Here is a 21,676-nt window from a genome sequence, read left to right on the forward strand (position 1 = left end):
GTTAAGCATTCAACTTAGGCTCAGGTCATGACCTCACAGTTTGTGGGTTCCAGCCCCTTCAACTCCCCTTCGGCCTCTGTGCTGACAGCTCAGAGCCTGGAGCCTGCTTTGGATTGTGTCTCCCTCTCTCTCTGCCCCTCCCCTGTTCCCTCTCTGTCTCTCAAAAGTGAATACACTTTTTAAAATATGTATTTAGGGGCGCCTGGGTGGCTCAGTCGGTTAAGCGTCCGACTTCAGCTCAGGTCACGATCTAGCAGTATGTGAGTTCGAGCCCCACGTCAGGCTCTGTGCTGACTGCTCAGAGCCTGGAGCCTGTTTCAGATTCTGTGTCTCCCTCTCTCTCTGACCCTCCCCCGTTCATGCTCTGTCTCAAAAATAAATAAATGTTAAAAAAATAAATAAAATATGTATTTAAAAAAAAGATTTTCTCTTTTCATGGAGCACCTGGCTGGCCCAGTCTGTAGAGCATTTGACTCTTGATCTCAGGGTTGTAAGTTCGAGCCCCACGTTGGGTGGAGAAATTACTTAAAAATGAAACCTTGGGGGGGAAAAGATTTTCTCTTCTTCCCTTTCTTAAAAGCCCCAATGCGTCCTACCTAATTTTTCCCCATGCTCCCTTTGTCTCTCTTACTTCTTTGTCCAAGATTATACTTTTAAAAAACAAACAAAAAGGTAGGCTTTCACTCTGCTGGCCCTGAGACAGTCCTCGCCCTGGGTAAGTTACCATACATTTGAAGGTTTGGTCCTCTGTTTTTTGCAACACTACACTTGTGGACATCCCTTCCAGGGGACTAGCACTATAAATAAGTACTATCAAGGAAATACATGTGCTGCCAGCAAGTTGACACCAGGATCCTACTTTTATTATCCCCAAGATCTGCCCTCTCCATCCCTTTTCTATCTCAGAGCCCCAGACAGTAGAGCTGATATGTGACTGCAGAGTAGTAAAATCAGGATCGAACCCAGGACTCCTGACTCTGAGCCCGGACCTCCAACAGGAGTCAGAGCCTGGCCTTTAGAGCCCCAGGTGCCTTCCTCTCTGCACCTGCAGCTTCTGCCTCCCTTCATCTCCACCCCACTGGCTCCTGCTAAATCCAAGGTTGAAATCGAATGCCAAGAATCTGCTTCTGACCTCCTCTGCCCAAATATTTGAGAAGTCATCTCACCCGCCACAGGAGGAAGGAGCAGGAAAAAGAGAGAGAGAGAGAGAGGCTGCCCAAAATTAGCCTGGCTATAAATAGTGGGGCAAGGGAGGGCAGTTGAAAATGTAAGAGCCCTAAACCAGCCTAGTAAATTTAGACATGTAGATTTTCCCTAAACCTCCTTTAGGAGGACCAGGGGCGCCTGGGTGGCTCAGTCGGGGTTAAGCGTCTGGCTTCAGCTCAGGTCATGATCTCCCTATCCGTGAGTTTGAACCCTGCATGGGGCTCTGTGCTGACAGCTCAGATCCTGGAGCCTTCTTCGGATTCTGTGCCTCCCTCTCTCTCTGCCCCTCCCCCAGTCACACTTTGTCACCCTCTTGTCTGAAAAATGAAGAAACCTTAAAAAAATTGGTTTTAAAAAGATAAGGAGTGAGACCAGATTGTTGGAGTGAGGCACAATATCATAGGTAAAGGGGGGGGAATGAAGAAGCAAGAGGGATCTGAAAAATAAAGGAAGCTCAACGTGTAAATAAATAATCTGCCAGAGAACTTCTTGTATTTGAATGAAGAGTTTGGAAATTCATTAAATTAAAACTATAAAGATGAAGAACAGGTTGGTGATTGCCAGGGGACAGGGATGGGAGGAGATAAATATAAAAAGATAGCACCTTATACCTGAAACTAATATAACATGTATGTTAATTATACTTTAAAAATAAATAAATAGGGGCGCCTGGGTGGCTCAGTCGGTTTAAGCGTCCATCTTCAGCTCAGGTCATGATTTCACAGTTTGTGAGTTCGAGCCCCATATTGGGCTCTCTACTATCAGTGTAGAGCCCACTTCAGATCCTCTATCCCCTCTCACTCTCTGCCCCTACCCCACTCTTGTGCACTCTCTCTCTCTCAAAAATAAATAAACATTTATAAATAAGTAAATAAATACCAAATACCAAAAAATATATATATATATATATACATAGCATGGGAGGTTCCATTGTGGTGATGAAGAAATCTGTATCTTGATTTTGGTGGTAGTTACTCAGATCGATACACGGGATAAAATTGCACGGAACTACACACACATGTACACACTTACACACACATGAATACATGTGCGGCACTGATAAAAACTGAATAAAGCCTGTAAGCTAGTTAACGGTATACCTATGTCAGCTTCTTGGTTTTGATATTGTGCTACAGTTATATGAGATGTCACCACCGAGGAAAGCTGGGTGAAGGGTACACAGGACTTCATGTACTATTTTTGCAATTTCCTCTGCGTCTATAACTATTTCAAAATAATTTTAAAAATTGATAAATGTCCAAGCCCAGCAAAGCTTTCAGCCTTTATCTGAGTGGAAGCTGAGACTTTCTCCAGCCCCACCTCCATGTAGGATCCCTGTTTTTCAGCTTCCCCAGACTAGACATTTTCTAACCACTGCCTCTAGCCTACAAGCAAACACTTCTAGAACACACTGCAGGGTTAACTTCCCTCCACCTCATCTGGCAGCAGAGGCTTGGAGCATACATCCCAGGGTCAGCCTCTTCCTCCCCAACACACACAACATGAGGACTTTCTCACCCCACCCACATCTCTAGCACTGGATTCCTTCTGCCTGCCTCTGAATGCTGGCTGTAGCCAAAGCTCAAACTATGGGAGTAGCTGGGAGAGAAAGAATATAAGTTTGATTGAAAGGAGTCACGGGGGAAATGACTTGACTGCTTTAGGGATCCTAGGGAAACCCATGCATCTTCTGGAGAAGGGCTGGGAGGTCACTTCCCACAGGGAGCCATTTAGGCTGTCTTGAGGGCCCTTTTCTTGGAGCACTGGCCTTGGGCCAACATTTGGAACTTGGCCACATCACCAACGGCACCCCCCTTCTTGAAGCCCAGCCAGACTTCCCAGCATGAGAAGCCTTCTCCACTCACTCCATGTTCTCCTTCAGTCCTCACCCAACCCTTAACAATTCAGCAACTTCCGGCCCTAATGTTTGGCCCCATCTTCAGTTTGAAGCTTGCTAATTAAAGCTAACTCAGAAAGAGATTTCAAAAGAACAAGGAAATGAGTAGGGGAAAGGAGCGTGGAGTTGCATCCATTCATTCATTAAGAGAAAATAATCTAGGTGGGAAAGTGTACAGAGAGGTGGGCAAAAAGAGATTTCACATGTCAAGTCATTCTCCAGGGATGCACGAATCTTGTGCCCATCTCTACCAAAGGCAACTGGGGAGCTGAGCTTCAACTCAGCAGAAACTCAAGTTACACAGTGAGCAGCAAAAGCCTAGAAAAAGAGCATCTGGACGATGACCCAGAGAGATCAGCTGGAGTCCCCAAATACAGGTACCTGTGTCCTCTGCCCAGCTCTAGGGCAAAGGAACAGCCAGTGTGGGGAGGAGGGCAGGGCTGATGTCTGCAGAATCCTGGCAGTCTCCATGCCGATTGTGAAAATGTCAGGCGGTTGTGCCAAGGGGGGTGAGGGTAATGCAGGATGGGCTGGCACTCTCCCTGAGTCAACTTAATCTTAACATTCACAAACTCACCACTGAAACCCCCGACACCAACCCCCCCTCATTAGCCCCTGCCCTCTGTTTCACATCCCCAAGTAGCCATTTTCTGGTACCCCTTCCAACCCCTGCTCTTCTCTCCCAGGCCCCTCAGCTCTGGGAGTGAGGCACCCAGCATCTTCCAATGTGCTTCTATTTTGCTTGCTCATTGCAGTTGGAAGCTGGAGCCAAGTGGGGGGTTGGGGGTAGGATTGGAATAGGCTGCCCGGTGATGCTCTCACTCTTCCCACTTCTATTGATCAGCCCCTTGTTAGAGCAGAACCTCTTCCCAAACACTCCTCCCCTTGCCAGGATTCTCTTCAACTGTGCCCACAAGCTAGAAGGTCATAGTGATGAGAGACAGAATCTCCCCTCCTGGGGTCTTTCCCATGGTTTATGCAGCATAGTACAGTGGTTACACTTGGCCTCCGGAGCCAGATAGCCCGGATTTGTATCCTAGCTCTACCACTTAGCTCTATTACTTATCTGCTCCGTATCTCAGAATCTTCATCTGAAAATTGAGGACAATACTTCACACGATAGTTCTAGGGATTAAATGAAGTAATACATGTAAGGCGTTTGACCCATGAGAAGTACTCAGGAAATGTTGGAAAAGTAAATGATAGGACACATACAAGCATAGACACAGACATACACATTCCAACATTTAAAAAAATTTTTTTAATGTTTATTTACCTTTGAGAGAGAGATAGTGACAGAGCGTGAGTGGGGGAGAGGCCGAGAGAGAGAGAGAGACAGAGACAGAGACAGAGAGAGACAGAGAGAGACAGAGAGAGAACAGACAGAATCTGAGGCAGGCTCCAGGCTCTGAGCTGTCAGCACGGAGCCTGACACAGGGCTCAAACTCACAAACCATGAGATCATGACCTGAGCCGAAGTCGAACACCTAACCGACTGAGTCACCCAGGCGCCCCCACAGTCTAACATTTTTATTCAGAGTTTTTATGCTGGGGGCATTTAATGTCCTGCTTTATCCTACCACTTAACTATTTCATTCACTAACACTTTCAAGGTTGCACACCTCCCACGACTTAATATGCTACTCTCCAAATAGCTGAATGACTCAATCAATCAGTGATCCTCAACTCTTTCTCAGAAAACCCAAGAAGAATGTTTTATTCTAAATCAGCACCTATCGGGGTGCCTGGGTGGCTCAGTTGGTTGAGCTCAAGTCATGAACTCACAGCTCCAAGTCATGAACTCACAGCTCATGAGTTTGAGCCCCGCGTCAGGCTCTGTGCTGACAGCTCAGAGCCTGGAGCCTGCTTCGGATTCTGTGTCTCCCTCTCTTTCTGCCCCTAACCCACTTGCATTGTCTCTGTCTCTCTCAAAAATAAATAAACATTAAAAAAAATTTTTTAAATAAATAAATAAATCAGCACCTATTTCTCTTCCCCTGCAAGTAGATATAGCAAGGCTAATTTTCTAGTATGTAACTGGATCACAAAATGAGACTGCCAAAGTTGGAAACAGCCTTAGATACGGTTTAGTCCAACGATTCTCAATGTCAGATGCATACTAGAATTAAATAACTTTTTAAAAAATACTTGTACTGGGGCGCCTGGGTGGCGCAGTCAGTTGAGCGTCCGACTTCAGCCAGGTCACGATCTCGCGGTCCGTGGGTTCGAGCCCCGCGTCGGGCTCTGGGCTGATGGCTCAGAGCCTGGAGCCTGTTTCCGATTCTGTGTCTCCCTCTCTCTCTGCCCCTCCCCCGTTCATGCTCGCTCTCTCTCTGTCCCAAAAATAAATAAAAAACGTTGAAAAAAAAATAAAAAAAAAAAATACTTGTACTGGGGCGCCTGGGTGACTCAGTCTGCTGAGTGTCTGACTTCGGCTCAGACCATGATCTCATGGTTGACAAATTCAAAATAAATAAACATTAAAAATAAATAAACATTCAAAAATAAATAAACATTCAAAAATAAATAAACATTAAAAAAAATTTTTTTAAGTTTTTTAATGTCTATTTTTGAGGCAGAGGGAGACAGAGCGCTAGTGGGGGAGGGGCAGAGAGAGAGGGAGACACAGAATCTGAAGCAGGCTCCAGGCTCTGAGCTGTCAGCGCAGAGCCTGACCAGGGGCTTGAATTTGTCAACCATGAGATCATGGTCTGAGCTGAAGTCGGATGCTTCACCGACTGAGCCACCCAGGCGCCCCTAAAAAATCTTTTTAATAAAAAAGTAAAAAATATTTGTACTTGGGGTCCACTCCTTACAGATCTAAGTTAATTTACCTAGGGCCAAGGCATTTTTGCAAACTTCCCCAAGTGGACCTAATGTTTAGCCAGGGTTGAGAGCTGCTGATTTAATCCAATCCCCTTATTTTACTAGGGGGAAAATAAAAATCCAGAGTGCATAAGCAACTTGCCCAGAATCACCCAGCATGTTAGTGCATGGTGCGCCAAGAGAGATTATGGCAATAGCAAGAATATGTTGATAATGTTTACAGTTTTTTCTTGTTGGAGTTAATCCCGGAAGCATTTCTCTTTAATTCAGAGAGGTGTTATATGATTTACCTTTTACTGTGACAGCAGCACTTTTTCTTCTGGTCAGACTGAAAGGGTTCGCATTCCCTGACCACAAAAGGACAGAGATGGGATTATACTTTCACCACACATGGTCAACCAAATTAGCAAAGCTCCCTAGGAGGCCGCTTGAAATGCCGAAAATGCTTCTTCTCTACAATGATCACCCAGAGCTGAAGAACCTTGGCAGAGTACTGAGAAGAGAAAGGGCTGGAAACAAGAGGAATGCTTTCCCTCCCAGAGGGAGAGTGCTGAGAATCAACTGAGAACCGGCCAGAGCTGCCAGAAGGGAAAGGCGAGGAAAGGAAAAGAATTTCAATGAGTCCAGGGAGCCTCTGCTCCCCCAATACGGAACAAGGCAGTACCAACCCTCCCGGAAGCCTTGAGATCCAAAGATGTCCAAACCGAGCTCTGTAATATGGGTACTGGAGAAAATTTCTTCCAACACTGACCAAAAAGGGAGCCGCCAATAAAGACAAAAGCTCGCTTACCCCCAACCCTCTACAAGTCCCTCCGTTCCCAGCCAAGATCTTCTATGTCCTCTACCCTAGGTCTCAAAAGGGGGCGGTCCAGGGCTCACGTGACACTGCGGTCACGTGACCCGGGCCCCTCGGGAGCCGAGGCACCAGTTCCAGCTCCCGCAGTCGGAGAGGGCCGGGCGCGCCCACCCCCCAGCGCGCCGCGATCATGCTGTCTCGCCTGCTGAAAGAACACCAAGCCAAGCAGAACGAACGCAAGGAGCTGCAGGGTGAGCAGAACGTCCCTGTCCGCCGTTTTCTCTCCCGCCGCGGCCTAGCCTCAGCCGGAGCCTGGACCTCGAGTAACGGCCCAGATCCAGGGAAGGGCGCGGGCTAGTGGGCATGGGCGTCGGGGAGGGGGTGGGGGCGCTTTTTTGGAAATTCGGTTCCCTTGCCAACGGGCTCTGGCCCCTCGGCAACACTGCGGCCTCCTCTGGGCCACGCCCCCCACGCTCTGTCTTCCCGCATCCTGGTCCCGCCCCTGCGCGTGGAACGCGGTGCCGATTGGCCCAGGGAGCCTCGCGTCCTGAAAGTGGCAAGGGACGCTCCTGAAGGCAGGGGGGTGCTAGGACCCGACTGAGCCGGGACCCTTAGAGGCCTGAAACCACCGAAATAGGGGTGGGGCCCTTGTTTCCTGAATCTGGCCTGGGAATCCGGGAGTTACCAATCCTCAAGCCAAGACTGTGGGAAAATAGTGCCCGAGGGTCTGGAGTCCTGGGCGCTGCCACTGACTCGTTAGCGTTCCCGGGTGAGTCGCTTCCCCTCCCAGGGTACCAGTTAACTCACCTCTAAAATGAAAAGGCCTAGAAAAAAAGCTTTCTAATAATTTTTTTTTTTAATAATGAAATAAAATGAAAAGGCTTCATGTTTTGCAAGGTCCTTTTCAGCTCTGGCGCTGTGAGATTAGCTGAGATGTTCCCGCAACTAGCGGAATAGTAATTAATGGGTGGTGAACCTTCAGCACCACGCTTCAAAAAACCAAGTCTCCACTCCAATCCCTTTTCCCCCCACCCCCAGAGAAGAGGAGGCGAGAGGCTATCACTGCAGCGACCTGCCTGACAGAAGCTTTGGTGGATCACCTCAATGTGGGGTATGAACCTCTTCCCATCAACCACCAGCACCCCCCGCCCCCCAAATTTAGGCACTGGCAACGTCTAGCCCTCAGATTGCTGTTGAGGGGATGAGATGTTCCATTTCATTCCCTCCATTCCTGTCACCCAGCTTAACTTTATAGAGAAAGGCTTGAGTCAGCTCTGACCCCTAACGTTGCACAAGGAGGAGCAGCAGCAGTGGTTGAAGAGGCAACCAGATTTCCCCCTCCCCCTAATAACTTCCCTGGTGCTCACAACTTGATGCCATCTGCCCACTTCCCTTCACTCCTCCAAGTCCAGCTGTCGCTTCAGCAGGAGGGAGAGCACCCTCCTTTACCACAACTTGCCACCCTCTCCTTCTCTACCTCCCACCCTCTGGCAGGCCTGGGGAGCAGCTGGCAGGAAAGAGGTGGCACAGCCAGTGAGGGTGAGGGCAGAACCTATGCCAGGAGCTGTAGCAGAGCCAGGCTGTCTCTTCCCTTCCTTCCCCGTCTCCAGAGACCACCCCCTGTGCCAGCCCTATATGAGAATGCCAGTAACAACCAAAAACTTGGGAAGGAGCAAAGAATATTGTCTCTTGACCCTGAGTGACCCAGAAGAGTGCTGCGACGATGATGTGATAGGCTATCTGTCGGAAGAAAAGGGGCAGTATGATGTCTCCTATGGCAGGGCAAGTAGAATAGCTTGGCTGTGAATCCAGAGACTGAGTCACCCAAGTGAGCCATGCAGGGACTGTCATCTTCATTACTCATCTCTGGGGAAGATTAAGGGACAAGAAGGCAGTGGTTGGGGCCTCTGATCTCTCCCCTCCAGACCTCTCCCTTCACTCAGTGTGAAAGTAGGAGGTCAATAGGAAAAACTGGCATTTTAGGAACTCCCAGGGGAATCTCTTGAAGCATTGGGAGCCCGCTACTACTGTTTCAGCTCCTACACTACCCCCTACTATGGTCAAGCTGTCTCCCAAAGAAAAAGGACAGGGTCTGCCCCCTTTCCTTCCTCCCACATTGGCGCCTCTTGGGCTCTGCTGTGAGACTGGCCCAGGCTTCTCCCTATGCTCTTCCTTTGCTAGGGGCCACCCCTCTTTCAGCTTAGAGGACAGCTAAGCCAAAGCCAGATTAGAAAGGGTTTTGTGTTCTGCCCACGGGTCCTCTCATTCCCTGGAAAGGAAAACAAAGGCTCAGTCTATCTCAGCCCCTGTCAGGTGTCCTTCCCACTCTTTCCACCCACCCCAACCCGTTGCCCCCTCCAGCCCCCACAGATTCCAGTGGGGGGTGGATACCGGATGCGGAGTCTCCCAGCTGACCTAGAGCTTTGGGATGGTGAGTGAAAAGACTCCCTAGCCAGTAAGAGAGAACAGTTATTGTGAGATTGGGGGAAGGGGGAACAGGGCAGAGAGTTGGAGGTACCAACCTCATGGTATTAATGGTAAGTACAGCCAACTTGGTTGAGGAGAAAAGAAAAACTACTGCCTAGAGCAGAAAGAAGGAAGGGAGAGAGAGAGATTATGTGTGTGTGTTCGTTCATCTGTGTGGGCGAAAAGAGAAGGGTTGGGAGAGAGACTTGAGAGCCAAGAGGCAGCCCCTGGGATATCTTCTCTTGACCCTGAGTTCCTGGGGAGGGGAGCCGCTCTCCCTTCCCATCCCAGAGTCAGGGAGGGGCCCAATTTCCCTTCCCAACTTCTTGCACAGACCCTTGGGTTTCCAATCACTGCCAGATGTGTCCCTGCTGCTGGATTTTCCCAGCTTCTCTGCACCCCCTTTACCCTCTCAGCTTCTTCCTCAGGGAATCCTCCCTTCTCCCACCCAGCTTCAGGAATTCCTTTGGGGGGGTAGGAGATGGTAAGTTTCTAGTCAGCTCCCAGCTAGGCTTTCCTGGGAATCCTGGGAGTGGGAGGAAGAAGCTGGTTCATTTGCATGTACAGTAGTCATTTGCATCACATCCAAGAATGGCCAAAATCATGAGGTTTTCCCCAGCCTGACTCCTGGCTGACCTCCTGCTCTTGCAGTAGAATATTAGTCCTAGAGACCACTCCCCACCAGCCGGGTGAGTTGATCTCGTCTCTCTTCCAACCTCTAGTGTGGCCCAGGCCTACATGAACCAGAGAAAGCTGGATCATGAGGTGAAGACCCTACAGGTCCAGGCTGCCCAGTTTGCCAAGCAAACAGGCCAGTGGATCGGGATGGTGGAGAACTTCAATCAGGCACTCAAGGTGGGCCACACTCCCTACATCACTGGCCCCATCCTGGGCCCCCGTTAAATGCCTCCAGTCGGGTCACCTTAGGCCTCAGGTTAAAAAAGAAGTGGGGCTGGTCCCAGAAATTCCATGTATGGCCCCAGTGTCAGATAGAGAGATGAAAATAGCTGGTGGGTCCAAGCAAAGCCCTTTCTAGGGGATGGACGGAAAGTGCCCCTGTCTGTCTCCTTAGAGCTACATTCTACCCACCCTGATTCCCCACCTCCCACCTCCTCCCCTTCCCAGGAAATCGGGGATGTGGAGAACTGGGCTCGGAGCATCGAGCTGGACATGCGAACTATTGCCACCGCACTGGAATACGTGTACAAAGGGCAGCTGCAGTCTGCCCCCTCCTAGCCCCTCTTCCCTTTCCTCTGCCCCACCCCTCCTATCTCCCCCAGGGGGGGGCAGGAGACAAGAATAAAACACAAGCCTCCATTTCTCTGTGGTATGTTTCAAAGAGCTACTAGCCCAGCATGGTGGGTAGGAGTGGAAGATTCAAAGACTGTCTCCCTAAGCTACAGGTACCCTTTGGCTAGAGGGTGGAACTAGCTTCCTCTTACTTTCTCACCCCTCTTTTCCTCTTTGGGCCTGGTGCAGGTGTATGTTGGGTACCTAGAGGGTAGAAGTTTCCCGCACCTCCCCAGAGAAGGTCTGGGTGCCCTGCCCCAAGCTTCCTAACACAGGACTTCAGTTTCTTGCAGAGGAGAAATAGGACAGGGAGCAGGCCTGGTGCTGGCTCTGGCTCTCTGCCTCTCCACGTGCTCGTGGCCTCTCCCAGCCTGGTGCTAAGCGGTGTCATGAGTCCGGACCAGGTTGGAGATTAACTCTTGGTCATGGGGGCACTTCAGGGCTTGGAAGGAGGAGGAGTGTCAGGCCCAAGGTCACCAACAGAGAGGGGTAGCTGCCATCCTTGACATAGCCCTCTTCCTGGGCGCCCATGACACAGGTGGTCAGGTACCCCCAGCTGGTAAAGCCAGCCGAGAAGGGGGCCGGGGCACACCTGGCCTGTGCCAAGCCTTGGCTTCAATTGCCAGACTCCAGCTTCCCTGGCTCCTCCTCCCAGCCCCTCCCCTCACCCACATCCACTTAATACCCTGACACCCAGTCCGCCCACTGCAGACATTGGCATTAGCTGTAGCTAGTGTGGAAACCTGGGAAGACTGGGAGCAAAGCCTCTCGAACAAAGGAAAAGAAGGATTTGGGGCACCTACCTGCTAGCTTTCCCCAGAGGAGGTAAGCAGGGCACTGGGAGCTGGGTGCTATGAGAGGAGTATCCAGGTGTTGCATGTCTTGATAAGTCAAAGCTTTTCATGTGTTTCCTCACACATTATCCCCTCTGACCCTCCACAATTCCCAGGTGGACCACGGTGGGTGTTGGCCCCACTGGTAAAATAGAAAACAGGTGAGATACTCATCATCCCACAGTAAGTTTAGGGCCACCAGGACTAAAATGTGGGGCTCTTTGCCCCATGTGTTTCAAAAAATAAGACCCAGTTTACATTTAGAGAATTTAGATGTCCCTGGCTTAGCGGGAGAGGTGACTGCGAACCAGATCCCTCTGCTCCTGTGCAGCAGGCCTGCACACAGGACCCCGCTAATCTGATATTAGTTAGCAACAAATATAGGGTCTGCCTCAATCTTTGCTTTGCTTAGAGGAGCCATAGTTTGCTAATTACCCGCCCAGCAGATAATTTCTCAATATGCTCAGACCAGACTTCCAGTGAGGGAGGGGAGGATATTAGGGGCAAGGGTTTAAGAGCCAGAGTAAACTAGACAAGTTTTCCTGCCCAGTCTCGGCTGCCACCTGCAGGTCACTTGGGCTCTGGCCATGTGGCTGCCTCTGCTGCTGGGAGTCTTGGTCTGGGCAGCGCTGTGGTTGTTCAGGGACCGACAGAGCCTGCCCGCCAGCGATGCTTTCATCTTCATCACCGGCTGTGACTCAGGCTTCGGGCGGCTTCTGGCACTGAGACTGGACCAGAGAGGCTTCCGAGTCCTGGCCAGCTGCCTGACCCCCTCAGGGGCAGAGGACCTACAGCGCGTGGCCTCCTCTCGCCTCCACACCACCCTGCTTGATGTCACTGAGCCCCAGAGTGTCCAGCGGGCGGCCAAGTGGGTGGAAACACATGTTGGTGAAGCAGGTGAGTAGCAGTGGGGCCACAGGGCTCGTGGTGCAGGGTGCTCAGTCACAGGGGCGGCGGGAAGCAAGAAAAACTGCGTGGGGAAGGAGGAGTGATCAGGAGAGAGTGTTGGAACGCCTTACCTACCCGACGGGATCTGTTTCATCTCTCCACAGGGCTTTTTGGTCTGGTGAATAATGCTGGTGTGGCTGGTATCATTGGGCCCACGCCGTGGCTCACACGAGATGATTTCCATCGGGTGCTGAGTGTGAATACGCTGGGTCCCATTGGGGTCACCCTTGCCCTGTTCCCCCTGCTCCAGCAGGCCAGGGGCCGGGTGGTCAACATCACCAGTGTTCTGGGTCGCCTGGCAGCCAATGGTGGGGGCTACTGTGTCTCCAAGTTTGGCCTGGAGGCCTTCTCTGACAGCCTGAGGTAAGGGGTGCAGAGCCCTGGGCTGCCCGGCAGAGATGACTAAAACACTGCAGAGTGCAATACTGAAGAGGAGGCAGCTGAGGGCTTAGCTTTGTGGCTTCAGACGCCAGCCGTCTCTCATGGGTGCTTTGTGACCTTGATAGGTTACTTCTCTTTCCCCCCAGTTTATTCCCTACCTGTTAAATCAGAATGAGAAGACCTGCCTCATGGGTGTTGTGAGTGGAATGAGGTACATGTAAGGCCCCAACAGAGACTGGCATGTAGAAAATGCCCCAAGAAGCCTGCTGTCATTATTAGTATTATTATTAATAACTGTTACTTGTGATGAGCTAGTACCTTTGTGGAACATTTTCTCATTTCTCCCAGCAACCTTATAAGGGATTAGGTATTGATATCCTCAGGGTAATATAACTTACCCAAGTTATTACCCAAGACCACACAACTAGTTAGTAGAAATGTGGGGACTTGCCCCCAAGTCTGCTTGCCTGGTCATTACATTCTCCCATCCCTCATCTTTAAGCAATAATGTCCAAAGTCCCTTGAGAGCACAAAGGAGACTTGACAAGTACCACATGAGACCAGAGCCTGAATTCTGATCAGTACAAGTACCCCCCAGCCAGCCTATCTTCTGTAGGAAGGCTGCCTTCATCACCTTCACTCAGCAATGAATTTAAATTATATACCTTTGGCGGGGGGGGGGGGGGGGGTTGTTTTTTGTTTTTTGTTTTTTTTAAGAGAGAGCACGCATGTGCGTGCACAAGTGGAAAAGGGGCAAAGAGAGAGGGAGAATCTTAAGCAGACTCCATGCCCAGCACAGAGCTTTCGATGCAGGCAGGGCTCGATCTCCCGACTGAGATCATGACCTGAGCCGAAATGAAGAATCTACCACATAAGCGACTGAGCCATGCAGGACATGCGAACATGTCCTTGGGTCTTTTCATTTTCCACTCAGCATCATGGAACACAGACTTTATACTTGGATTTCTGCATCCATGTCAAGGGAGTTGGATGTATCCCTGCAGTCTCCACAGCAAACACCAATCTACTCCCTTCATGTCCAGCACTCAAGATTCCATGCTGTGTTCTGGGACCTAGGGAAAGGGGTTCTTCTAGCTCAGGAGTTGGTAAACTGGTTCTTAAGCCAAATCTGGTCAGTAGCCTACAAGCTAATAATGGTATTTACATTTTTAAATGGTTACACTGTAAGTGATTATAGAAGTACCTATCTGAGGGCACCTGGGTGGCTGTCAGTTAAGCTTCCGACTTCAGCTCAGGTCATGATCTCCAGGTTCGTGAGTTTGAGCCCTGTGTCAGGCTCTGTGCTATCGAAGTAGAGCCTGCTTCATATCCTCTGTTTCTCTCTTCTCTGCCCCTCCCCCACTCACACTGTATCTCTCTCCCTCAAAAATAAACACCTTTTAAAGTACCAGGGCACCTGGATGGCTCAGTTAAGGATCCAACTTCAGCTCAGGTCATGATCTCACAGCTTGTGGGTTTGCACCCCACGTCAGACTCTGTGCTGACAGCTCAGAATCAGGAGCCTGCTTCAGATTCTGTCTCCATCTCTCTCTGCCCCTCCCTCCCCCCTCAAATACAGACATTTAAAAAAATGTAAAAATAAAAAAAGTACCTACATGATATCATTAATTTTTATGTCTGCGATGCCAAAAGTATTTACTGCCTGGCCCTTTAAGAAGTTTACTGACCCCCCCCCACTCTAGATCATAGAATATAAAGGAAACCTCAAAAATACCTGTCCCACTTGTCCCCATCCCAGGACAGCAGGGATCTCCTTTACCATCAGGACCCCTGTCCCTGGCCTGTGGTAACTTCCCCATTTTAGCCCCCATACCCATGTCTCAGAAGATCCCTTTCCTATAGAGCAAGAACCCAAAAACCTCCGGTCTACTCCCATCCAGGCGGGATGTGGCTCCTTTTGGTGTCCGAGTCTCCATTGTGGAGCCTGGCTTCTTCCAAACCCCTGTGACAAACCTGGAGAGTTTGGAGAACACGCTGCAGGAGTGCTGGGCACGGCTACCTCCTGACACACAGGCCCACTACGGGGAGGCCTTCCTCACCAAGTGTGAGTATCTGGGCCCACACAGGGTCGTACAAAGGGAAATGAAAGTGCCAGAAGGGCCCATCCTACACCAGCCTGCTGGGAGGAGGTGGGCAGAGAGGAGGTGAGGGAGAATGAGATGCCAAAGAACATCCAGGCCATGTGGAACCTGCCCACTTGCCAAATTGGGGAGGGGACTAAGGATCCATCTCACCTCTGCTGGGGACCAGTTCCAGGACCCAGAAGACAGGGCCTGAGATAGGCTGGGGTGGGACAGGGACACTGATTACAACCACCTCCTGGACTGCAGACTTTAAAATGCAGCGGCGCATCATGAGCCTGATCTGTGACCCAGACCTGACCAAGGTGAGCAGGTGCCTGGAGCATGCCCTGACTGCTCGTCACCCCAGAACCCGTTACAGCCCAGGCTGGGATGCCAAGCTGCTCTGGCTGCCGGCCTCCTACTTGCCAGCCAGCCTGGTGGATGCTGTGCTCACCTGGGTCATTCCCAAGCCTGCCCAGGCAGTCTGCTGAATCCAGCCTTCCAGCAAAAGATTGTTTCAGTCCCCACCCGGGAACTGCCTGGTACTGGTACAAAATAAGTACTGAATAAATGTGTATTGTTAAAAAAAAGCACTGGAAGTGGGCAGAAATGGAGTTGCCCAGTGGGGGACTGACCCCATTTAAGTGCTAGCCCCTAGGCTGATTTAATGCCCAGGGTCTCTGGCCTGTTTAATGCCTGCAAAACAACTAGCAACTAGCGGGAAGGGGGACAGAGGCTAAGGGAACTGGCTTGTGACTAGGTGCTCTTTGAAGCACATGGAAGAATGGCCACCAGATGGCACTATTGGACATGTATTTTCTACAAGGAGTCAAGTTGCAGCTCAGTGTTGGGAGTGCAAATGGCCTTTACCTGCTTTTCTTGGGAGGGACAGAAGGTGGTGAGGAGGGGTCAGGGCCAGGCTGGGTGGTTTCCATTGGGGAAAAAAGGCAATACCCACTTCAGTTGCCTTCTATTATCTAAGTCCAGAAAGATGGATACTGGCCACAAAGGTGTCATAGCAACTTGTCACCAGCCTGAAAGGAGCCAGGTCCCCTTTGTTGGGGAGGGAGTTGCTGGGCCCTCAGAGGTGGGCAGAAGGCCAGGGAAAAGATGTCCATGGTAAATCTGGGCTGGCCTCTCCCAGACAGAACCTTTGTGGGGAACCCCCTGACTTTTGAAGGAGATGGCTTCATGAACATTGCAGCACATGGCTAGGAGACAGGGAGGACAATGGGCCACAGCCTCCAGATCCCCCTTCCACTGCTAGCCCCACCAACGCCTTCAGCAAAACCTGCCTTTCCAAAACATCCCTCCCCCCCGCCCCCTAAAATTAGCCTTTCTTGCCCAAGGTGCAAATACAAGGTCCCACAGGACAGGAACACAGTGGAAGAGAGGGAAAGGATAAAGTATCATTCTTCAAGACAAACTGAGACTTTTTTTCAGTCTGAAAAAATAATCAGTTTAATTGAAAAACCTGGAGTGTGCTACCCCACTCCCTTAGATGAGGGGGCTGAAGCGACCAGACCCCTACATCACCTCATAGCCACTTCGGATGCTCTTCACGAGGCAGCAGGCAAAGATAATTCCCAGTACCTAAAAGCAAAGATAGAGGGGTGGAGAAGAGTCAGAAAGGCAAAGTATCCCAGACCCACCCAAGAGACCCCAAACACAACCAGGGCCCTCATCTCCAGGCCAGTACCTCCTCAGCACCTCTTCCCACTGCCCCTACTGCTCAGATGCCCCAGAATGAGTCCAAAAGATGCCTCTCACCTCCACAAAGGCAATGCCCAAGGCTGCTGCAGCCACCACCAGCACATTGCTCCTCAGCCAGCCCCCAATCTTCTCCACACAGCCCTGAAGGGTAGTAGCCACACAAGGCAAGAACACAATCAGAAATTTCCCACCCACCTCCTGGGTCCTTTGATCTCTCCTGCACGCTCTGTATCTTTCACCCTGCCTCTGGGAATCTGGGCATTCCCAGATACCGACCCTCCCCATCCCAAAACCCCAACCCTCTCCACCTCCATCCCTGGTCCCTCTCAACTCTTGAAACATTTCCCAGGTTTCCCAAGCCCCTGTTCTCTCAACTTCTCCCTTACCTCTTCGTGGATCTCCTTCACCTTGAAAGAAATCCCACAGCCCTGTGTGACATTGACGCAGCAGGAGTCCGGGACTTGGGCCTTGGGCATGAGAGGGATGCTCTCCCAGTCTGTGTAGTTAGCTGCCCCGCAGCATTTAAACTGCACGAGAGGAGAAATACCAGGCAGAAGGTTATTGCGTGAACATCCACCTTCAATATGAAGATGAGAATCTTCTGCCCCCACTACCCCTGCTCCCAGAAACCTCACTCACATCTTCCTGCATCCTGTCCACAATTGAAACCGTGTGGTTGTTTTTTGGATAATTCTGCATCTGCTGCCGGAAGTCCTTATTAAATTCTGACATCACCTGGGAATTGGAAGGAGCATTGTTGAGGTCAAACTAAGGCAAACGGGTCCCAGAGCAGCCAGACCTCTGAGGCAGGGCCCTCCCCTTTTCCCTGCTTACCTTGTCTCTAAACACATAGCCCGCAATGGCTACAGCCACCTCCACCAGCATGATAAGAGACAGGAAGATGGCAAACTGCAGGCACAATGGGCAAGGGTCAGGTTTGGAGTCTTGGTGAGAGCGGCCTGCTGTGGCCCAGCCAGCCTCTAGCTCCTTCATAAAGGTTTTCCTCACCCACCTCCTAAGCCCCCACAGTAGAAGTGCCCTCCCAGCAGTCCCAGACACCCATGCTGGCCCCACACTGTGCTCACCGTGACCATAAGACAGTAGTTCTCCTTGCAGGCCCCACAGCAGCCCACGAAGGCCACCAGGAAGAGGAAGGCACCCACTGCGATGATGACCACGGGCAACAGGGAGCCAGGAGTGGCCCCCTGGACAATGGTCTGCCTCAGGACCAGCTGGGCCCCTACACCCACGGCGATCAATCCCACTGCACAGGCCTGCGAGGAGGGCAGGTCAGGGTTAGGCCAGACCCACGACCTAGCAGACCTCCGTGACAGAGGGCAGCAGCTGCACCCAGGACACAGACTTAGCCCCATCCCAGAGAGACAGATTCTCACACCTGGGAGAATATGGTGTGGGATGACCCATATTTGCCCCACAGTTTGATCAAAGGCCGAAAGAGGAGTTCCCAGAAAGCCTTGACCCCAGGGCACATATTTCTAACCTAGAGTGGTGCTTCCTGTGGGCCTCTAGGGCTCCCAGAATTGCCATCTCACTATCTTCCAATGGCCACCCCCTCCTCCTCAGCTGTGACTAAGGTTCCTCAGGCCCACAAGGCCAAGGAGGAGAAGGGAGAAGGAAAAGAGGTAAGAGTGGTGAGCTCCTCCCTGGACATAGAGCAGTCTCTCAAGCCAGGACCCCAGGGCAGGAGCAAATTGTGGCCGGCTGAGCCCTTCCCCACCCCGAAGCGGTGAGAGGGATGAGGGAATGGAAAGGAATGAGGGGGTAGGGGAGAAGGGTGGGGAGGAGGGGGAAGCCCCAAGGCGATAGCATCAGGCCGGCCGTTGGCTGGTTGCCCCATTGCCCGGTATCACAAGTGGTTGGTTGGGTCACCAGACAGGAAGGGCCAGAAGGGGCGAGGGGGAGGGTGCTACGCACCCACGCAGTCCATTCTTGGTCCAAACTAGCCTCAGAGGTCCCTGAAAGCTGGAGGGGGTGGGGTGGCCCTGCTGTCTTCGGCCCGTTTCCCGGGCTCTCCTTCCACATCTGGTCTCCAGCTGCCTTCATTCGTGGCCCCCCAGCCCTCACCACTCCGGATCCCGGTCTCCCCACACCCTGCCAGCGCGCCCCGATCATCCCCCATGCCACTCACGCAGAAGGCCAGCAGAAGAACGTAGAGCAAGAACTTGACACATTTCATTCCTCCTTCTACCGCCATGGCTGCCGGGCCTGGGGCAGAGGGGAGGGCAGGGGGATCAGAACCGGCCGAGGTGGGGGACCTCGGTTGCAAAGCTCCCCGCCGGCCCTCGAGGCCTTCCCTGCTCGGCCCCCTTTCCCGGCCCCTCCCACCCGGAAACCCGCGGTCGGATCCACGTCTCCCAGCCCCCTCTTCTTCCAGGCTGGAGAGGGGTGGGGGCGACCGCCGCGAAGCCCGGACCTGCCCCGCAGCCTCCCGGGCCCCGGGGCAAGATCCCAGGGCGCCGACAGAGGCCGGAGCCCGACGCCCACCCTCGGCCCGCCAGCCCCCCGGCGCCCAACACCCCGTCCCCACCCCGCCAGTCCCTAAAACAATGGTCCTCGGCCAAGCGCGACCCCCAGCCGCCTTCCCCTGCTCCCTGACCACCCCCAAAACAGAAGCGTGACCAGCTCGCCACCGCACCCCGCCCGGGCCTCTGGAACTTTTCAAAGTTGCAAAGTTTGTAGGGCCTCGGGCGCGCCCGGGAGCACGGCGGATCTCCGGGGGGCCGGGCCGAGCCCCGGAGGAGGGAGCTGCCAGCGACCACCCACCCGGAGCCGAGGCCGGCCGTGGGCCCCGAGGCCTCACCTGGGCTCCCCGAGGCTGTGCGCTCCTCTCCCGCCGCGGCTCAGGGGCTCTCTAGCGGCGCCCCCGGCTGCGGCCCCGCCCGCCGTGCGGCCCCGCCCCGGCCTCCAGCCACAGCCCCCTCCCCCGCCACCTCCCCCGCCCAGTGGCCGCCTGCCTCCCTCATGTGACGCGGTAACAGCTGCGGCCTGAGTCACCCGGCCGGTGAGGGGAGGGCCGAGCCCCCCGCCCGGCCAAGGCCACGTGGCCCCTACCCAGAAGACGGCGCCCACCCCCGAGAGGGGAGGCCACTGAGGGCAGGACCTCGGGGTGCCTGGGGCCCTTCTGGCGTCCCCGTCCCCATACCACCTCGGACTGGGAGAGCGGGACCGAGCGGCGCCAGATTCTCTCTGGTTCAGGGAAGCGGAGGAAGCGTGTGCGAGCCAAGCAGGCGTGAGCGGCCCGGAGTCACACTCTGAGCGCCCGGACCGAGCGACCGAGCTGAGGCAAGGTGACGGAATGGTCTTCAAGAGGCCGCTTCATCCTGCACCCGGAGCCCACCTTCCTCTGGCTCCATCTCTATTGAAGCCCCCATCCCCATCCCCGAGTCGGCAGAGGGCGCTGTTAGATCCCTTGGATCGGGTGGGGTCAGAATAAACACTTCCAGAAAGTCCCTGGCCTCACATCCTGGGAGTCCCCCAACATTCTAGAATGGGTATTCCGGTCCCCCTTCTGTTAGTCCCTTTCTCCATATTCTGGGGCTCCGGAGTAGTGGGCTGAGCACGGGAAGAAGCCAGTCAATCATGACGCGCCAGAGTCTGGTTCCTCCCTCTGCGGGTGGGTTGACAAGGTGCTCCCACCACCCCCACTCCCTGATGAGCTTCTTATCGGGTGGAGGCCTGGGGGAGGACACTAAAGCAGGCATGGCATCTATCTTATGGATCTCCCATCCCATACCAGCAGGCAGCACTTCACATCCCAGGGGGCAAAGCCAGATGAGGGCTGGAAGGGGAGGTGGCGGCCTCAAGCTGCCTCCCTCCATTGTGTGCCATAGTGGACCCCAGAAGGAGCTGTGTGAACCGCCAAGGACAGAACCAGCCATTACTCCAGGCTCCCCCAAGCCTGGGCCCCACGCCCGAGGTTCTTATGGTCCTGACTTAAGAACCACTTCCTGAGTCTTAGTATGTGTACACAAAGAAGGAAAGAAACTGTTAACAGCCAAAGGAAAGAGATCTGGGCTGGGCTGAGAACCAGTTAACAGAATCACAACCTTCCAGCAAGGCACACCAAGCCCATTCTGAACCTTGCTCCCCAGTTACCACAGTAGGCAGGCAGCGGAAGAGGAGAGAAGATGCTGGAAAAAGTATTCATCTGTTTATTGTGCTGCCACTAGATGCCAGGCATGTGCTATGCACAGGAGATGGAGAGGGCGGACAAGGGAAGGAAGACAGTGGCACTGACCTCGATCAACAGACAGAGCCAAGTCCACACTGTAATAAGCAGAGACAGAAACCCCTGGTGGTAGGTGGACAAGCTCAGAGGGAGGGGCAGGTGGTATCTCTGCCCCAGAGGAGAAAGAGAAAGAAGAGATTTCAGATTTCTTATCACAAAGGTGGGTGGTACTCTCTGAGATGACCTTAGAGAATAAAGAAACAAGCTCTCAGTTCCAGGGACCAGGAAAGAGCCAAGTATAAAAAAGGAATATTTTTAAAAGCCCAGGGCAGGCTGGGGTTGGCTAGCTCAAAGGGTTCAGGAAGGATGTGGTGAAAAATGGACAGGACAGTGGTCTGAAGTTAAGATTGAGAAACTTTAGATGGATAACAACCAAGTATAACGCTTGGTCTTTGATTAAATCTTTGAACAAATGAACTGTGAAAGACATTTTGAGAACAACTGGGGGAGTTTGAATATGGACTGAGAATTAGACATGAAAAAAATAATTTTGTTAGTTATGATGATGGTATGATTATATAAGAAAATTATTTTTTAAAGATGCATACTAAAATATTTAAGAGTGATGTGATAGCTGTATTTGCTTTGGGAATACTTCACTAAACAGATGCAGCAAAAAGCAGAGAGTCTAGGTGATAGGACCATTGACAGCCTAGAAGGCTATATTGGGTATTTTTTTTTTCTTTTAAGTAAACCTTATGCCCAATGTGGGGCTCAGACTCATAACCCCAAGATCAAGAGTCACATCCTCTACGGACTGAGCCACCCAGGCACGCCAATGTTCTAAAGGCAGTGGGGAATGTTCTAAAGGCAGTGGGGAATGTTCTAAAGGTGGTGGGGAGTTTTCGAGAGGTTGAACATCTTGGGGCTGGTCCTACATTGAAATAAGGAGGAATGAATGGCAGGTAGCCCAGAAGATCTTTGAGACAGCACTGCCACCATCCAAGGGAGAGTTAATGAAGGCTGGAACCACAGGGTGCCTGTGTG

The 21,676-nt window shown here is 52.2% G+C and overlaps 3 protein-coding genes across 3 annotated transcripts; 2 read left to right on the forward strand and 1 right to left on the reverse strand.

Moving 5' to 3' along the window:
• Positions 1 to 6,823: 6,823 nt before the first annotated feature.
• On the forward strand, positions 6,824 to 10,508 carry BLOC1S1 (biogenesis of lysosomal organelles complex 1 subunit 1). Its single transcript, XM_047066086.1, has 4 exons — positions 6,824 to 6,976; positions 7,764 to 7,836; positions 9,914 to 10,046; positions 10,317 to 10,508. The coding sequence occupies exons 1-4, from the start codon at positions 6,916 to 6,918 to the stop codon at positions 10,425 to 10,427; spliced, it is 378 nt and encodes a 125-aa protein (XP_046922042.1). The 5' UTR covers positions 6,824 to 6,915; the 3' UTR covers positions 10,428 to 10,508.
• An 87-nt stretch (positions 10,509 to 10,595) lies between these two features.
• RDH5 (retinol dehydrogenase 5) lies at positions 10,596 to 16,242 on the forward strand. The gene is made up of 4 exons (XM_047066084.1): positions 10,596 to 12,211; positions 12,367 to 12,625; positions 14,545 to 14,708; positions 14,995 to 16,242. The coding sequence occupies exons 1-4, from the start codon at positions 11,902 to 11,904 to the stop codon at positions 15,216 to 15,218; spliced, it is 957 nt and encodes a 318-aa protein (XP_046922040.1). The 5' UTR covers positions 10,596 to 11,901; the 3' UTR covers positions 15,219 to 16,242.
• On the reverse strand, positions 16,161 to 19,332 carry CD63 (CD63 molecule). Its single transcript, XM_047066085.1, has 8 exons — positions 19,262 to 19,332; positions 18,590 to 18,666; positions 17,526 to 17,714; positions 17,275 to 17,349; positions 17,080 to 17,175; positions 16,827 to 16,967; positions 16,498 to 16,581; positions 16,161 to 16,320 (listed from the first exon to the last, which is right to left on the reverse strand). Exons 2-8 carry the CDS (start codon positions 18,653 to 18,655, stop codon positions 16,255 to 16,257), a joined length of 717 nt encoding a protein of 238 aa, XP_046922041.1. The 5' UTR covers positions 18,656 to 18,666; positions 19,262 to 19,332; the 3' UTR covers positions 16,161 to 16,254.
• Positions 19,333 to 21,676: the final 2,344 nt, after the last annotated feature.

Source organism: Lynx rufus, unplaced genomic scaffold (genome assembly GCF_022079265.1).
Source record: "Lynx rufus isolate CCGP_SWC_20201006 ecotype Redwood Valley unplaced genomic scaffold, mLynRuf1.p SCAF_7, whole genome shotgun sequence".
NCBI lineage: Eukaryota > Metazoa > Chordata > Mammalia > Carnivora > Felidae > Lynx > Lynx rufus.

Excerpts from the sequence above, each read along its gene's own strand:
- BLOC1S1 (XM_047066086.1), top strand. The coding sequence starts at position 6,916 with ATGCTGTCTCGCCTGCTGAAAGAACACCAAGCCAAGCAGAACGAACGC. Across the intron at positions 6,977-7,763 it reads CGAACGCAAGGAGCTGCAGG|AGAAGAGGAGGCGAGAGGCT; the intron begins GTGAGCAGAACG and ends CCCCACCCCCAG. Across the intron at positions 10,047-10,316 it reads ACTTCAATCAGGCACTCAAG|GAAATCGGGGATGTGGAGAA; the intron begins GTGGGCCACACT and ends TCCCCTTCCCAG.
- RDH5 (XM_047066084.1), top strand. The coding sequence starts at position 11,902 with ATGTGGCTGCCTCTGCTGCTGGGAGTCTTGGTCTGGGCAGCGCTGTGG. Across the intron at positions 12,626-14,544 it reads GCCTTCTCTGACAGCCTGAG|GCGGGATGTGGCTCCTTTTG; the intron begins GTAAGGGGTGCA and ends ACTCCCATCCAG. Across the intron at positions 14,709-14,994 it reads GGAGGCCTTCCTCACCAAGT|ACTTTAAAATGCAGCGGCGC; the intron begins GTGAGTATCTGG and ends CCTGGACTGCAG.
- CD63 (XM_047066085.1), bottom strand. The coding sequence starts at position 18,655 with ATGGCGGTAGAAGGAGGAATGAAATGTGTCAAGTTCTTGCTCTACGTT. Across the intron at positions 17,715-18,589 it reads TTCTTCTGCTGGCCTTCTGC|GCCTGTGCAGTGGGATTGAT; the intron begins GTGAGTGGCATG and ends CCCTCCTCGCAG. Across the intron at positions 16,968-17,079 it reads TGGACAGGATGCAGGAAGAT|TTTAAATGCTGCGGGGCAGC; the intron begins GTGAGTGAGGTT and ends CCTCTCGTGCAG.